Below are 18,714 nucleotides of genomic sequence, written 5' to 3'. Positions count from 1 at the left end.
TTTTTTTTCGTTCAACCCAGTGGGCTGAAATAAAAAAAACTGACAGCTAAGGAGGAGCCACTGTATTAACTATCTAACTTTAGTACTGTGATCTCCCCTGCTGTTCTATTGTGTTCTGACAGGGGGGACTGCCCCCCCCCCCCTCACCAGAACACTCCGGTCAATGCTGTCTGCCATTGGCTGAAAGCGCTGAACGGGAGCTGGTCTGCAGACCTTTTTCTGTCATGCCCCTTTGACAGAAGCCGGCCCGACTCCAATACACATGGGCGGAATGACGGACGGTTTCTATTGAACTGGCAGAGGCCGCCCAACATTCAACCCGTGTGTATTAAGCTTAACTGCTACATCTGCAGAAAGGCTTATTCTGTTGAAAAGCAACAGACTTGGGCAAATTTCTTTCCTGCAACCTCTGGAAATAAATTTGCATAATGCCCCCATCACCACAGACAGTGCTGACAGGGGAATCCCTCCTGCCAAGCAATTGTCTGCTCTCGGCAGAGAAAGGCAGAGGAAGCCGTCCCCGCCGGGAGAGACAGTAATTATTGCTTGTGGCTATAGCAGCCACTAGCGGTAATCGCAACTGAATGCGGCAGGCTAGTTGTACCTAAGTTGATGGATTGATCAACTTGGGTACATTCAGCCTACCCATAAATGGTTCCAACCGTCCATGGCCAGCTTTACTGACAGGATCACCAAGTGAAAATAAAAGGAAGTAATCTTAAAAAAAGAACACTAAAGCAGCCATCACATCTAAGAATTGGTAAGCTGCAGTATAATAAATGTTGGCTTTTGGTTTTAATACCGCTGTAATGGACCTGTGTTTTTTCCTCCTTGTAACACCATCCGCATGCTCCTGAACCTCTCCCTTCGCCCCTCAGTACTGTTTGAAATAAGCAGTACACATTCATAGTTATGTGAACTATTTTATGCACACTTTAAATCCCATTGTTTATAATGCCTAGTGTATCTAGGAAGTAAGAAAGAGAGGTGGCTATGTCCCTACAAACAGTGGAAACATGGAGATCAAAGATAACCACCTTCTAACAGGAAGTCAGATCACAGCAGCAAAAAAAAAAAAAAAAAAAGGGATCCCCGTATCAACACTGACCCTTGGTTACAGGAAAGAAAATCACATAATCCATGTGCTTTAGTGCAGTAGAAGGTCCTTTTTTTTTAGTTAAGAACACATAGTTGCATAAAATATATTTTTTATTTAAACCAGAGTTTACGGTTACTTTAAGCTCAGCTTTAACATATTGACTATGTGTATGGTAAATATTCTTTATGTTCTATTTCAACAGGAGGCCAATCGGGCACATGGCCGTCTCCTGGAGCAACTGCAGGAGCAGAAACAGGAAATTCAGCAGCTACAGCAGGATCTGGATGAAGCTAGAAAGGTATGGAGTTCCTAAAAGGAAACCTATATTTTCATTTGAGTGAACAATTTCAGTTGTTGCTGTTAGCCTCCTTGGGGAAAAAAAAACTGTGTTCCATGGAAAATCTGCTGCATGATAACTTAGACAAAAACTGACAGCTCTGGTCTGAGCCTCTGTACTAACCATCCAACATTAGTGTAACAATCTCCCCTTCTGAGCTGTTGTCTTCTGACAGGGGGACGGCCCCCTGCCAGAACACTCCATACAGTGCTCTCTGCCATTGGCTGAGAGCGCTAATCAGGAGTCGGCCGGGTGCTGGTTTTCCAGCATGCTCGTCCAACAGAAGCTGGCCAAACTGTCAGCTTCTGTTGGACAGACCGACATACACATGGGCCGAATGTCTGATGTTTTTTTTTTTTTTTTTTGAAACTGCAAATGTCTCTGGATACTTGGCTTGTATGTACCCAGCTTAAAGCGAAGTTCCACCCAAAAGTGGAACTTCCGCTTTAGGGAGTCCTGACCCCCCGACATGCCACATTTGGCATGTCATTTTTTGGGGGGGGGGGGAGCGGGTACCTAGTTTTGACAGGTACCCGCTCCCACTTCTGCTCGGAGCGCCGCGGCACCCTGAGCGGAAGATCTCCTCTCCCCCTCCCTCCCTGCAATCTTCTGGGACACGTCAGAGGTCCCAGAAGATTGCCGGCCAATCACGGCGCGCAGCGCGACTCGCGCATGCGCAGTGGGTACCCGGCTGTGAAGCCGCAAACTGTAACAGCCGGGTGCCCACAGCAGTGATGCCGGCGCCGAGGGAGAGGATTGAGGCTTCAGCCGGCCGCATCGCTGGACCGTTGGACAGGTGAGTAAATGGCTGGAACTCCGCTTTAAGGCTAGCTATACACACAGCTTGCAGGCTGAATGAGAGGAATATGTTAATTTCCTCCATCCATGGTTAACAGTATTAAAGTAAAGCCAGCCATAGATGGTTCAGCAGGGACTGGGCAGGATTTGAACCATCTATGGGCAGGCTGATTGTACCCAAGTCGATCATCAACTGACTTGGGTACAACCCGCATGTTGAATTTTTACATGTGACTATAGCCACCAGCAATTTTCACTGTATGTGTGACCACAGTAGCTTTGCGGGAGGGATTTCACCATCAACACTCAACCATGGTTGCAGGAGAGAAATTCACATAACCTATGGCTGGCGTAAAACTTTTGGATAGAGTAAAGGGGGTGGTTAAAAACCCCCGTAAGGTTTACTTTACCATTCGTATCCCATTAGAGATTTTTCCCTTCACTTCCTGTCTCATAGCTAAAAGAAGTGAGAGAAAATCTTTCTAAATTGAGGGAGTTCTTGACTAGAGTCACCACTAGTGTCCCCCCATTGTAAGATATCCCCACTATTATGTTCTGGGGAAAGCTTTGGGATTTTCCTTTCTTTCACTTTGGAAGATAATGGTAAACAGGACTAGTAAGGAAGGTAAATTTCCCTAACGGGGTACAGACAGCAAGAAAGAAACCTGACAGGTGTTCTAATCCCTCTCCAATCTATCCAAAACGAATAAAAAAACAAGGTTTTGCCTTTAGATATACTTTATGGAGGAATCGCTGCTGCCAGCTATTGAATTTAGTCCGTTGTGACCCCTGTGGCTGCTTGAATTCCTCGACAGTGACCGCATCTGATAAGAAGCATTGACTGTTCTGCCGCTAATTTTTCATTTAAAGCTTGTGGAGCTGGGTGGTGCTGATGGGATCATCCATGGATGGAATTTCAGCCAGTTCAGTGGGAAATGGCTGAAATTAGAGCCGTTTATCACCAGCTTACCAGTACACACAATCACTATAAGGCATTACTAACATGGAGTTTCTACATGAACGAAGATAAGCGATGGCTGTCATTCATCTACATAGAACATAACTAACTTTAAATAGATGCTAAAACAAAAAGCACATTTATTAAAATTATTTACGACAAGCTGATCTTCAATCTATTTTGCAGTGGAAATAACATTTTTATTTTCTTTTTAATGGTTTTCTCGGCCTGCTTTCTATCTTTGCTTACCCATTCTCCATCTTTCTATAGAGTGCAGATAAGAGAAAAGGCATGCTGGATGAAATGGCTATTGAGATGCAGCAGGAGAAGGCTCGGCACAAGGAAGAGGTGGGGAATATTAAGCTCCAGCATGAGAAGGAGGTCCTGAGTATTCGAGCCAAATATGAGAAAGAACTTAGGGAGCTTCATGAAGAGAAAAACCGTGGCGAGGAGGACCTGAGGGGACAACTGAGAGATGAGAAGGTAGGTAGGCAGAGCTTAAGGCAGAAACGTTTGCAATGCTTAACATCAGATTTCCAGTGTTATGGCTGTTCTTAACCATAAGATCTTTTAAAGCAGGGCAAATCAATGGGTTCTCTTATCTTCCTCTACCCAAAATTGCATCCTTTCCTTTAACTCCCTGATTCTTCATTAAGGTGCTGGGAGCAAAGAAACTACCAGGCCCTTCTGGGTATGGTGGAGCATGCATTTCTCTACCTTTCATCTCATGTGACAGTCCAACTAGATAAACTGGAAGCTTAAATTGGTTCCAAAGGCACATGTTTTTTTTTATCCTAATGCATTTTATGCATTAAAGCGGAACTTCATTGCATATGAGCACCACAAACCAATAACACTATTTAACCACTTAACGTCTGCTCACATTGCTGCTACTGCAGCAATGTGGCTCGTTATCGTCTAGCGACGTAGTGCTACGTCGCTAGACTCCTCCCCCTGTAGGCTGCGTCGCTAGACTCCTCCTCCCTGTAGGCTGCGATCGCCGCTGCTCTTCCCCGATCGTCGGGGAATCTAGTTTGGAGATCCGCCCGCCTGTGTAAACAGAGCAGGCGGATCTCCTAAGTGACAGGGAGTGACAGATCGCAGTGTTCAGCATAGCTGAACATCCGATCTGTCCCTGACTCACTCAGTCACCTCCCCCCACACACGTCAGTAAGCACCAGGCATACATTAACCCCTCCTTCTCCAATAAAATTAACCCCTTCCCTGCCAGTGTCATTTTTACAGTAACAGTGCATATATATAGCACTGATTACTGCAGTAATGTCACTGGTACCCCCAAAAGTGTCAAAAATGTCAGTCAAGGGTCCGATCTGTCCGCCGCAATGTCGCAGTCCCGCAAAAAAAATCGCAGATCGCCGCCATTACTCGTTAAAAAAAAAAAACACCAAAAATGACAAAAATCTTTCCCTTAGTTAGTAAACGCAATAACTTTCGCACAAACCAATCAAAATACACTTATTGTGATTTTTTTTTACCAAACATAGGTAGCAGAAAACACATTGGCCAAAAATGTAAAAAAATTTAGATTTTTACATTTTTTTGGGGGGGAATTTCATATAAAAAAATGTTAAAAATATTGTTATTTTTTCAAAATAATTGCTCTTTTTTTTGTTTATAGCGCAAAAAGTAAAAATTGCACAGGTTAACAAATACCACCAAAAGAAAGCTCTGTTTGTGGGAAAAAAAGGACATAAATTTTGTTTGGGTACAGCGTCGCATTACCGCGCAATTGTCCGTTAAATTCGCACAGCGCCGAATCGCAAAAAGTGGCCCAGACGTAAGACCGCAAAATCCTCTAGTGGTAAAGTGGTTAATTCATTTTAATATTCAAAGCAAACTCCCCTATCCATCCATGTCTCTATACTTTATTATGTTGAGAGCATTTTCTGACCGTGGCCATCTTGAGAATGGGCAGATGATTCATGTAGATTTTTCTTCCTGGAATCTGCCTTTAGCTCAGGCATGCCTGCAAGGGAGTGTGATTAGCTGGGAAAACCCTCCTTCTCTCCTCCCCTCTGCTCCTGAAGACTCCTAAGATGTATGTAGGGTAATAACTGCGGCGCTAAAACCAAATGTCCCAAATAAATTGGACGAAAGCAGTCCTTTAGGTGCCCACTCCAAACCCAAAGAAAATGTTTGACATCATTTGTCTAGGCAAAAAAACAGGAAGTAACTAAAGAAATGTAAAAAAAATAACTAAAATAAAAAAACGTTTAAAACAAGTAAGTACATAGCCCCCAACTGTCCCTGATTTCGAGGGACTGTCCCTGATTTGGAACAAAGTCCCTCTGACCCTCTTTCCTCCTCATTTGTCACTCATTTTGTTCTGATCTATATACTTGTATATGAAATGCATTATTTATTTTTCAAGAAGTGTTGCACAGTGCTTAACCTTTCATCCCATGTCTAAACTGCTGCATTTGTATATTTCAAAAGCCAGTATAAAGGAATAGTAGTGGGAAAAAAAATAGCATTTGTGGATTTAACTAATTTTTTTATTTAATTCTCCTTTAACAGGGGTGGCAGGGGGTGTGTCTTATATATGCATATGCATAGAATGCATTAAGATAAAAAAAACCTTCTGACTTTACAACTCATTTATTGCATAGAATGCATTAAGATGAAAAACCTTAAAGCTTTACAATCACTTTATATGTGGAATGGCATTATTGGTGGCTATAATTCTAGTACCCATAATGCATTGTTCATATCTACAAGCTTTTTCATGTTATAACCTGTATTCTTAAATACAATAAAAATGTATTGAAAGTCAAAATAGGGAAACCCATGTGTTTGGCAGACAGTGGTGAATATAACCCAACAGGGCAAGCATGAGCAGTGAAGGAGTGTTTTCCCACCAGAAAAGTGTTGAATAATCGGAGAACTTACTGTATGCCACTTTAAAAATATGTCCTGGTCCCCTAAGGGTAGCCATACACACTACAATCTGATTATACAATTGTTAGCTCAATTTTGTCAGGAGGCAATTTACAAGATGATATACGGCCCTTCAGTCCCAATCTCCCCTGTATAGTGAATTCTCTCTCTTCCGGCCAGGAGGTGTGACGACACATAGCACTTAAGCAGAGCGTAGACACATCTGTTTATTTCAAGTTTCGCTCACACATTTAAAGGAAATTTGGGCGGCAAAAACTGCTTGAAACTGGTTACAATTCATGGGTCAATTTAACAATAGAACATATCTCACAGAAAACAATACATGAAAAGGTCCTTGTGTTCCCTATACATCTGTGTCAATATGAGGTGTCTTGTGTCTGAAATTGTGTTTTTTGGGAGAGCCGATCCGTCTGTGTTCAGCTGTATTGATGTGTGAATGTAAGCAATTGTCAATTGTGTTCAGGTGTTGTCTGTCATCTCTATGTGAAGCCTAACTTGTTAAGTGTCCAAATGAATGAATGAAAAGGTGTTTAACATGTAAACGCCTATCACTGTCTGTCGTCTATATGCAAAATACAGCTGTCTGATGTCCAGGGTGTATGAATGAGGTGTGTCAAATGGCTCATTAATGTCATTTGCAAGAGCCCACATTCCATCGTAGAATGGGCCCTATCTGAAATGTATTTATGAAATATAATATTTTAGTAAGGCACGTTGATACTCTTTCAACAATCACATTTAAATTTACCAAAACTATGTAATATGAGGACAAACCTATACATTTCAATAATTTTGTATCTTTTTGCACAAGCCTTTATATAACATAGTTGTTGGATCTAAAGGGTATTGTACAATCCGGTTGTATAGTATATGGTTCCCTTTAGAAGCAGTGGCGGAAAATACATGCATCTGTGATTGTCTGTTATGGCTTCATACTTTTTATTGGGTTTGTAATTCTTTTCTAGTTTTCCCAGCGCATCAATGGTTTTTTGAATATGTATGATAGGTGTCATCTTTTTTTATTCAATTGAGTATACATCTTAGGCCTGGTTGGGTGCATGCTTTATGCTGATGAATGCAGTATAGGGGACCACTAGAGGGAGAAGTTCACAGCACACACTGCAAGATGGTAGTAAGGTCAATTCTGTTCAATTTTAGATTTGCATCTATCCATAAATTCTACCCAAAGTGCCTCATTTGTTGTTGTAGAATGCCCAGCGACTAATGGATGCAAAATAGATCTTTCAGTAAAAATGAAACAGTCCATAAAATGATGTGCAGCATCAAAACTAAACTACAGAAATGTAAAAGAGAAAATCAAAATAAAAAAAAACGTAACCAATTTCGCTAAATCCGGTACTGTCAGCAAGAAAATATAAGTAAATGTTTGGCAGTTGTTTTAGAACAGACTGAAGGAATGAGCTGAAAGGTTTACTTTACATAACTTCTATTTATAGATTGTACTTTTATGTGTCCATGGGGACAGTTGTTTTTGCTTGCTGCCTATATATGCTGTTCTTCCCTTTAATTGTAAAGCAGCACAGTTAGGCTGCATTCACATGTCAGCTTATAATCGCGGGCAGAACCGCCACGGTTCCGCCCGCGATTCGGAGATTTATTGCAAATCGCGGGACGCCTAGCGTTGCCCGTTGATTTGCAATAGCCCCCCAAACGCCGAGCGATGTTGCCGAGATTTACGCCCGCCGAATCGCGGCAACATCGTGCAAACAAAATCGCGGGACGCAATACGCTCCAAAAAGTACAAGAGCTTCTTTGGAGCGTCCCGCGATTTGCAATAAATCTCCGAATCGCGGGCGGAAACGCGGCGGTTCTGCCCGCGATTATAAGCTGACATGTGAATGCAGCCTTATTGTGGTTTACTCTTCCTCCCTGTGCCAGAATATTAGAGCTTGAAAATAAGAAATGGAGATGGCTTGGCATGTAATTCAATATTTTTAACTCTTAGTTAGGGCCCATTCACATTGTGCAGTTGCCTGCATTTTTCCTCAAGGGAAAACGCAGGGAACTGCAGTGACACACAGAAAACAGTAGATTTCTGTATGTCCTGTACAGACCAGACACAGTGTTTTATTGCATTCCAGAGCTGTGCAATATTATGCAACGTGTAAGATCATACCACTTTGCATGCTCCTGCATGTCACTGCACAACAAATGTAGAGCACCGCGCTGCTGTGCAGTGACATGAATGTAATGCTACTCTGTACACTTCATATAAAGTTCTGTTAAAAAAAGAGAGCTCTGTGATGCAATAAAATGTGCATCACACCGTCCCCTGCTGCATAGATCTGCAGCCTAAAATGCTGTGTGGGCAACAGCTGTTTGGGCTACTGGGCAGTGCGAGTAGGTCCTTAATCATCAGTGTGCTGAGTAAGGTGTCTCTAATTTTTTTTAAAAAAGCAACCTAGAATGAAAGTGGTTCTAAAGGCAAAAGGTTTTTTACCTTAATTCTGTGCATGTATACCTACCTGAACCCCATCTCTATCAAGCGATGTTCATGAGAGCAGCGTGTCTCCCGGGTCTCTTTGCTCATTGGCTCACACAGCTGTCAATCAAAGCCAGCGAGCCAATGAGGAGAGGGCTGGGCCGAGCCACACTCGGTCTGTGAATGGACAATGTCTATTCACAGGAGCGTGGCTCAGAAACGTGCCTGCTTAAGTGCCCCTATAGCAAAAGGCTTGCTATTGGGGGCACTCAGCAGGGGACCCAAAAAAGACAATCAGGGCTGCTCTGTGCAAAACCATTACATAGAGCAGGTAAGTATAACCTTTTCTAAAAATACCTTTTAGAGTCACTTTAAAATCAACAAATCCACCATGAAACTTTGGAAACGTCAAGAGCAAAATTTAAAGTTAACATCCTAAATCTGTTTTCCGAAAATTTCACTATAGTTGATTGTGGTGTCACTGAAAATTCATTATAGCTTCCCATATCTTTGCTTTTCATACCCAGAGGGCCTGCCTGTCAACATAGGTAAGTTCAGTAAATATGGGTGATGCATCATCCTTTCACAAACAATTAAAATGAAAAAAGAAGGGTATATATACATTGATAAGGACAGACTGTTAATAGGTTGTTTTGGCAACTGCAGCTGTAATAGAGACAATTAGGCTGGTTATACCATCAGACAGTGTCTCTATGATGCTGTTTATCTGCCCCCCCATGAGGTTTGTTGCAGTGCGTTTACTTCTCCTTGGCTGAAAGGCTCTAATTTTCTATTAGAGATTTTTGCATGCAGCTATAATCTGTTCTGTATCCTCAGGCACGCTGCAGGGAGTTGGAAGGCTTACAGCAGACTACAGAGGAGCTGCGTTTACAGATCAATTCACTAGAGGGCACCAAAGGATGGTTTGAACGTCGACTAAAGGAGGCAGAAGTGAGTTATCCTTGTGCTTCAAATGTCAATAATCCTGTTGGTTTCATTCAGTTCTTTGCATCTGGATCAGTCTGTAATCTCTGAATAATCTTGGGACTTCTTACAGGAAACTGTTGAAAGGAACCAGCTGCAACACAAGGAAGACTTGGCGAAACTAAGAGAAGAGCATTCTGCTGATCTGCATGCAAGTATAAGATTCAAACTCATGTTTTCCAGCTGATTGGCAGGGTTTTTTTTTTTTTTTCTTTTTGTTTTACTAGTTTTTATACACTTGCAGTGGATTGTCACTCTCGCATGCACCTCTCCCATTAACTACAATGCATTCAGAAAGTATTCACAGCGCTTCACTTTTTCCACATTTTGTTATGCTACAGCCTTATTTCAAAATTGATTAAATTCATTATTTCACAAACAATATCCCATAATGACAACATGAACAAAATTTGTTTGAAATCTTTGCAAATTTATTAAAAATAAAAGTCCAAAGCCATAAAATCCAAAGAAATGTCTGAAGACCTCTGAGACAGGATTGTATTGAGGCACGGATTTGGGGAAGGGTACAGAAAAATTTCTGCAGCATTGAAAGTTCCGATGAGCACAGTGGCCTCGATCATCTGTAAATGGAAAAATGTTGGAAACACCAGAACTCTTCCTAGAGCGGCCCGCCCGACCAAACCGAGCGGTCAGGGAAGAAGGGCCTTAGTCAGGGAGGTGGCCAAGAACAGGATGGTCACTCTGACAGATTTCCAATGTTTCTCTGTAGAGAGCGGAGAACCTTCTAGAACAGTAGTTCTCAATTCCTGTCCTCAGGACCCACTAACAGGCCAGGTTTGCAAGATAACTGAAATACATCACAGTTGATATAATTTACTGCTCAGTGATTGCAGTATTCTAGTCTGCATCTCCCTAAGGTAATACTTAAAATCTGGCCTGTTAGTGGTTCCTGAGGACAGGAGTTGAGAACCACTGTTCTAGAAGAACAACGGTCTCTGCAGCACTTCACCATCAAGGCCTGTATGGTAGAGTGGCCAGACGGAAGCCACTCCTCAGTAAAAGACGCATGACATCCCACCTAGTGTTTACAAAAAAGGCACCTAAGGAACTCTCAGACCATGAGAAACAAAATTCTCCGGTCTGTTGAATCAAAGATTAAACTCTCTGGCCTGAAAGACAAGCGTCATGTCTGGAGGAAACCAGGCACCACTCATCACCTGGCCAATACCATCCCTACGGTGACACATGGTGGTGGCAGCATCATGCTGTGGGGATGTACAGGCATCCTTGATGAAAACCTGCGCCAGAGCGTTTTGGACCTCAGACTGTGGCTAAGGTTCATCTTGAAACAGGACGATGACCCTAAGCACACAACTAAGATGGCAACTCTTTGAATGTCATTGAGTGGCCCAGACTTGAACCCGATTGAACATCTCTGGAAAGATCTGAAAATAGCTGTGCACCAACGCTTCCCATCCAACCTGATGGAGCTTGACAAGTCCTGCAAAGAAGAATGGGAGAAACTGCCAAAAAATAGGTGTGCGTAAATGGAAGTCCCCCCGTGATCGGTCTGCGGTGTGCTCTGTGATCGCCAAGTCCTTCGGACTCTGCTGATCACAGATCGGGGTAAAGGGCCAATTTTCAGCGGCCCTTTACCACATAATCAGCTGTCAGCCACTGACCGCTGATCACAGGATGTAAACACAAGCCAATTATCGGCTTTTCTCTCCTCACGCTGTCAGTGAGGAGAGAAGAAGAAAGCTGATAACCGCCTTCTGTTATCAGTCCCAACAGTGCCTACCAGTGCTGCTAAGCAGTGTCCACCAGTGCCACCTATCAGTGCAGCCTCATCGATACCCACCAGTGCCGCCTCATCCGTGCCCATCAGTGCAAGGAGAAAACATTTTTTTTTTCAAAATTGTCTTTTTTTTGTGAGTGTAGCAAAAAGTAAAAGACACAGTTTTGATTAAATACCACCAAAAGAAATCTCTATTTGTGTGAAAAAAAAAAATGATAACATTTTATTTGGGTATAATGTTGCATTGTTATTCAAAGTGTAACTGCTGAAAGGTGAAAATTGGCCTGGGCAGAAAGGGGGTAAAAGTGTCCAGTAGGCAATTGATTAAACAAACTTATTATCTGTACTCCATAGGCAAAGTATACTTTTACTTTAGGGAAACTTTAGGGACCTTTATAAGTTATTTGATTTTTTTCTGACATAACTGGAGCAGCAACGGTGCTTAATTATAATTTTATGCTGTTTTTAATTACTTTCAGATGAAGCAGAAGGAGCTGGACTCACTAATAGAACAAATCAAGGCATCTGAAAAAGAGAAAGAAAGTCTTAATGGGACAATAGAACAGCTCAAACAGGTGAGACATCTTCCCACATCCCCCATGACCATCTGAGTGTGAGCTCACTGTGCTGTGATACCTCTTCTGTATTCTGCTTTGTCTTCCACTCCCTTTCAGAGCTGCTTTCACTTGTATTATGTGATTTGCATTACATCATATTTTCAGAAATATTGTAAGGTGGCTTGTTGCAAACAATTTAGTGACATTTCCCTTTAAAAAATACTATTGATAAGTAACCTTTTGTGTTTATTAATTAGGAGGTTAAGGATACAACAGATGGGCAAAGGATCGTAGAGAAGAGAGGAAGTGCTGCTGTAAGTCATGCTCTTTGTATAATACACGCTCTACTTATATTTAGATCACAGGTTACACTGAGATCTCCCCTCTTCCTAATACACAGACATCAGGATACACTGTTCTCTCCTCCTAATACACAGACATCAGGATACACTGACCTCTCCTCTCCTCCTAATACACAGACATGAGGATACACTGACCTCTCCTCTCCTCCTAATACACAGACATAAGGATACACTGAGCTCTCCTCTCCTCCTAATACACAGACATCAGGATACACTGACCTCTCCTCTCCTCCTAATACACAGACATCAGGATACACTGAGCTCTCCTCTCCTCCTAATACACAGACATCAGGATACACTGACCTCTCCTCTCCTCCTAATACACAGACATAAGGATACACTGAGCTCTCCTCTCCTCCTAATACACAGACCTCAGGATACACTGACCTCTCCTCCCCTAATACACAGACATCAGGATACACTGAGCTCTCCTCTCCTCCTAATACACAGACATCAGGATACACTGACCTCTCCTCTCCTCCTAATACACAGACATCAGGATACACTGACCTCTCCTCTCCTAATACACAGACATCAGGATACACTGTCCTCTCCTCCTAATACACAGACATCAGGATACACTGTCCTCTCCTCCTAATACACAGACATCAGGATACACTGACCTCTCCTCTCCTCCTAATGCACAGACATCAGGATACACTGACCTCTCCTCCTAATACACAGACATCAGGATACACTGACCTCTCCTCTCCTCCTAATACACAGACATCAGGATACACTGACCTCTCCTCCTAATAGACAGACATCAGGATACACTGTCCTCTCCTCCTAATACACAGACATCAGGATACACTGACCTCTCCTCCTAATACACAGACATCAGGATACACTGTCCTCTCCTCCTAATACACAGACATCAGGATACACTGTCTTCTCCTCCTAATACACAGACATCAGGATACACTGTCCTCTCCTCTCCTCCTAATACACAGACATCAGGATACACTGTCCTCTCCTCTCCTCCTAATACACAGACATCAGGATACACTGACCTCTCCTCTCCTCCTAATACACAGACATCAGGATACACTGACCTCTCCTCTCCTAATACACAGACATTAGGATACACTTTCCTCTCCACTCCTCCTAATACACAGACATCAGGATACACTGACCTCTCCTCTCCTCCTAATACACAGACATCAGGATACACTGACCTCTCCTCTCCTCCTAATACACAGACATCAGGATACACTGACCTCTCCCTCTTTCTAATACACAGACATCAGGATACACTGACCTCTCCTCTCCTCCTAATACACAGACATCAGGATACACTGACCTCTCCTCCTAATACACAGACATCAGGATACACTGACCTCTCCTCCTAATACACAGACATCAGGATACACTGACCTCTCCTCCTAATACACAGACATCAGGATACACTGACCTCTCCTCTCCTCCTAATACACAGACATCAGGATACACTGACCTCTCCTCTCCTCCTAATACACAGACATCAGGATACACTGACCTCTCCTCCTAATACACAGACATCAGGATACACTGACCTCTCCTCCTAATACACAGACATCAGGATACACTGACCTCTCCCTCTTTCTAATACACAGACATCAGGATACACTGATCTCTCCTCTCCTCCTAATACACAGACATCAGGATACACTGACCTCTCCTCTCCTCCTAATACACAGACATCAGGATAGATACACTGACCTCTCCCCTCCTCCTAATACACAGACATCAGGATAGATACACTGACCTCTCCCCTCCTCCTAATACACAGACATCAGGATACACTGACCTCTCCTCTCCTCCTAATACACAGACATCAGGATACACTGATCTCTTCTCTCCTAATACACAGACATCAGGATACACTGAGCTCTCCTCTCCTCCTCATACACAGACCTCAGGATACACTGACCTCTCCTCTCCTCTCCTAATACACAGACATCAGGATACACTGAGCTCTCCTCTCCTCCTAATACACAGACATCCAGAGACACTGAGCTCTCCTCTCCTCCTAATACACAGACATCCGGAGACACTGACCTCTCCTCTCCTCCTAATACACAGACATCCGGAGACACTGACCTCTCCTCTCCTCCTAATACACAGACATCAGGATACACTGACCTCTCCTCTCCTCCTAATACACAGACATCAGGATACACTGACCTCTCCTCTCCTCCTAATACACAGACATCAGGATACACTGACCTCTCCCTCTTTCTAATACACAGACATCAGGATACACTGACCTCTCCTCTCCTCCTAATACACAGACATCAGGATACACTGACCTCTCCTCCTAATACACAGACATCAGGATACACTGACCTCTCCCTCTTTCTAATACACAGACATCAGGATACACTGATCTCTCCTCTCCTCCTAATACACAGACATCAGGATACACTGACCTCTCCTCTCCTCCTAATACACAGACATCAGGATAGATACACTGACCTCTCCCCTCCTCCTAATACACAGACATCAGGATAGATACACTGACCTCTCCCCTCCTCCTAATACACAGACATCAGGATACACTGACCTCTCCCCTCCCCCTAATACACAGACATCAGGATACACTGACCTCTCCTCTCCTCCTAATACACAGACATCAGGATACACTGATCTCTTCTCTCCTAATACACAGACATCAGGATACACTGACCTCTCCTCTCCTCCTAATACACAGACATCAGGATACACTGAGCTCTCCTCTCCTCCTAATACACAGACATCCAGAGACACTGAGCTCTCCTCTCCTCCTAATACACAGACATCCGGAGACACTGACCTCTCCTCTCCTCCTAATACACAGACATCCGGAGACACTGACCTCTCCTCTCCTCCTAATACACAGACATCAGGATATACTGAGCTCTCCCCTCCCCCTAATACACAGACATCAGGATACACTGACCTCTCCACTCCTCCTAATACACAGACATCAGGATACACTGACCGCTCCTCTCCTCCTAATACACAGACATCAGAATACACTGACCTCTCCACCCCTCCTAATACACAGACATCAGGATACACTGACCTCTCCACTCCTCCTAATACACAGACATCAGGATACACTGACCGCTCCTCTCCTCCTAATACACAGACATCAGAATACACTGACCTCTCCACCTCTCCTAATACACAGACATCAGGATACACTGACCTCTCCACCCCTCCTAATACACAGACATCAGGATACACTGACCTCTCCTCTCCTCCTAATACACAGACATCAGGCTACACTGACCTCTCCTCTCCTAATACTAAGACATCAGGATACACTGACCTCTCCTCTCCTCCTAATACACAGACACCAGGATACACTGAGCTCTCCTCTCCTAATACACAGACATCAGGATACACTGACCTCTCCTCTCCTAATACACAGACATGAGGATACACTGACCTCTCCTCTCCTTATACACAGACATGAGGATACACTGATCTCTACCCTCCTCCTAATACACAGACATCAGGATACACTGACCTCTCCTCTCCTCCTAATACACAGACATCAGGATACACTGAGCTCTCCTCTCCTCCTAATACACAGACATCAGGATACACTGACCTCTCCTCTCCTAATACACAGACATCAGGATACACTGACCTCTCCTCTCCTCCTAATACACAGACATCAGGATACACTGACCTCTCCACTCCTCCTAATACACAGACATCAGGATACACTGACCTCTCCTCTCCTTCTAATACACAGACATCAGGATACACTGAGCTCTCCTCTCCTAATACACAGACATGAGGATACACTGACCTCTCCTCTCCTAATACACAGACATGAGGATACACTGACCTCTCCTCTCCTAATACACAGACATGAGGATACACTGACCTCTCCTCTCCTCCTAATACACAGACATCAGGATAGATACACTGACCTCTCCCCTCCTCCTAATACACAGATATCAGGATACACTGACCTCTCCCCTCCTCCTAATACACAGACATCAGGATACACTGACCTCTCCTCTCCTCCTAATACACAGACATCAGGATACACTGATCTCTTCTCTCCTAATACACAGACATCAGGATACACTGAGCTCTCCTCTCCTAATACACAGACCTCAGGATACACTGAGCTCTCCTCTCCTCCTAATACACAGACATCATGATACACTGACCTCTCCTCTCCTCCTAATACACAGACATCAGGATACACTGAGCTCTCCTCTCCTCCTAATACACAGACATCCGGAGACACTGACCTCTCCTCTCCTCCTAATACACAGACATCAGGATATACTGAGCTCTCCCCTCCCCCTAATACACAGACATCAGGATACACTGACCTCTCCACTCCTCCTAATACACAGACATCAGGATACGCTGACCGCTCCTCTCCTCCTAATACACAGACATCAGGATACACTGACCTCTCCTCTCCTCCTAATACACAGACATCAGGATACACTGACCTCTCCTCTCCTCCTAATACACAGACATCAGGATACACTGACCTCTCCACTCCTCCTAATACACAGACCTTAACACTGAGCTCTCCTCTCCTAATAGATAGACATCAGAATACACTGACCTCTTCTCCTCTCTTATATGCACAGACATTTGGATATACTGACACCTCCATTCTTCCTAATACACAGACATTACAACACATTGACCTGTGCTCCCCCAATACACAGATTGTTTTGTATTGTTTCTCATAGCTTAAGGACCTGAAGCGGCAGCTTCACCTGGAGAGGAAGCGAGCAGATAAGCTTCAAGAACGGCTTCAGGAGATTCTTACCAATAGTAAAACTCGAACAGGTAGGTGTTTTCTTAGGACCCAGGTATGCAGACCTCACTTATTGTTAGGTAGTTTTCCTAAAATCCTTTACTTTTTATATAAATGAGATAGCTTTGATTAGAAGTCATTAAAAATAAATTTTAGGCCATTGAGGATATGAATAGTCTATGTGAGCTAATTAAAGGATAAATTCACATTTTGGAGCATGTTACATATTACACCCACATCGCTCCAGACCTGTCCCCACAGCCCAATGCCCCAACTCTCCTCCCCCTTCCCCATGACAGTGGGCGAGGGATCTGCTCTCCACACCCGCTGTCACATTTTACAGACGGCTTGTAGTTCTTAATGTACTGCGACCGTGTGTGCAGAAACCCGGCATTGTACCTACAATCCACTGATCATGGGTGCAATGCTCTACAAGTTCCTGTGAAAAAAAAAATGAAATGCACATTTTTTTTCCTGCAAAAAATGTGTAGTTATTATTAATTTTTCTCATAAAAGGTAAACTTAGACTTTAAATATTGCAGTGCAAGAAATCGTTGCCTTGTCAGTAATCCAACTTGTGTCATTGACTAACACTGTCCAAAATTCTGCTAGTTCTTCAGTGTCTTTGTCTTTCGGACTGTTAGTGAGCATGTGGCTTAATGCTGAAGTTTAATCGGATCTCCTTCCCTGGTTCCTCTTTTCCCCCTCATCAAGATGATATTGAAATGATTAAATACAGTAAAACCTTTGTTTTCATTACATACTTTTATTTGACACCTAGTACCATAGTTATTAGGTAATGTTGCTTTTCTATGCCATGCTGGCAGATCATAGCTGGCAGTGTGTTGTACATAACTTCCTAAATACTGAGCCTCTGTGACTGAAAGAACTGAATTCCAGTAACTGAAAAGGTTGAGCCGGGACATTAAGACTGGAGAGGAAAGGGCACAATGACGCTGGACATTCTCCAGGCAGAAAACGATGCAGGCTTTATCTGACATGCTGCAGCTGTTAATGCATGCTGTGAGAAGTTTACAGTGTTACATGAAATCAGAGTAAGCAATTTCCGTACCAGAGAAAACCTGTACAACAGTGGTAGATGGAAGGTTGTAGGCGAGTTCAGCTTTAGGTTTTTATGGACTGTGCCAATCTTTCAGGATCTATGCTCTTTCTGTCTGGGTTCCCTACAGGTAAGGTTGGAGTTCAGCTTTAAATGTTTAGGGAATGTTCCAAACCTTCTGCTGGTTTCTGATGGCTTCCCCTGCAGGGGGAAGCATTGGGCTGTTTTTATAGGCCAATTATGAGCTTGTTTTGTTGAGGCGTACTGCTTTTCTTAGGTGCATGGGCAGACTGCAAACATACTCTGGGAAATTGTTTGGCAGTAAATCTCTGTAAGTGCAGGAATCTTCCATTATGAGACCTCAGGATTAGCGTGAGGCAAGGTTTTCTACTGTACCTCCCAAGGATTAAATGTCAAGCAGTTCAATTAATTTATGACTAGCAAGGGACTTGTATATGGGAGGGGCATTCATTACAAAGAATTCCCCAGCACTCAGCCCTGACACACAGGAAAAGGGACCTCATTAAAACCTATTTCTGACATTCTAATAGAGGTCTCGGTTGCATACATTTCCAAGTTTGTGGAAGAAACACGCCATATCACTGTACTTTTTTAAGGTGTGAAACTGCTTTAATCAGTGAGAACAACAACACTGGGACGTATATATAAATGA

General features: G+C 43.3%; 1 protein-coding gene across 1 annotated transcript in view; it reads left to right on the top strand.

Annotated features, from left to right (window-relative positions):
* The window catches only part of GRIPAP1 (GRIP1 associated protein 1), a 192,830-nt gene that overhangs the window by 50,642 nt on the left and 123,474 nt on the right, over positions 1-18,714 (top strand). The window contains 8 exon segments of the mRNA XM_082262827.1: positions 1,302-1,397; positions 3,463-3,675; positions 9,392-9,505; positions 9,612-9,686; positions 9,688-9,690; positions 11,777-11,872; positions 12,112-12,168; positions 16,914-17,013. Coding sequence (XP_082118953.1) covers positions 1,302-1,397; positions 3,463-3,675; positions 9,392-9,505; positions 9,612-9,686; positions 9,688-9,690; positions 11,777-11,872; positions 12,112-12,168; positions 16,914-17,013 — 754 coding nt within the window.

The sequence above is a fragment of the Pelophylax lessonae genome, assembly GCF_965119305.1.
Source record: "Pelophylax lessonae genome assembly, chromosome: 7".
In the NCBI taxonomy this organism is placed as follows: Eukaryota; Metazoa; Chordata; class Amphibia; order Anura; family Ranidae; genus Pelophylax; species Pelophylax lessonae.
This window is presented reverse-complemented; position numbering and strand designations above follow the sequence as displayed.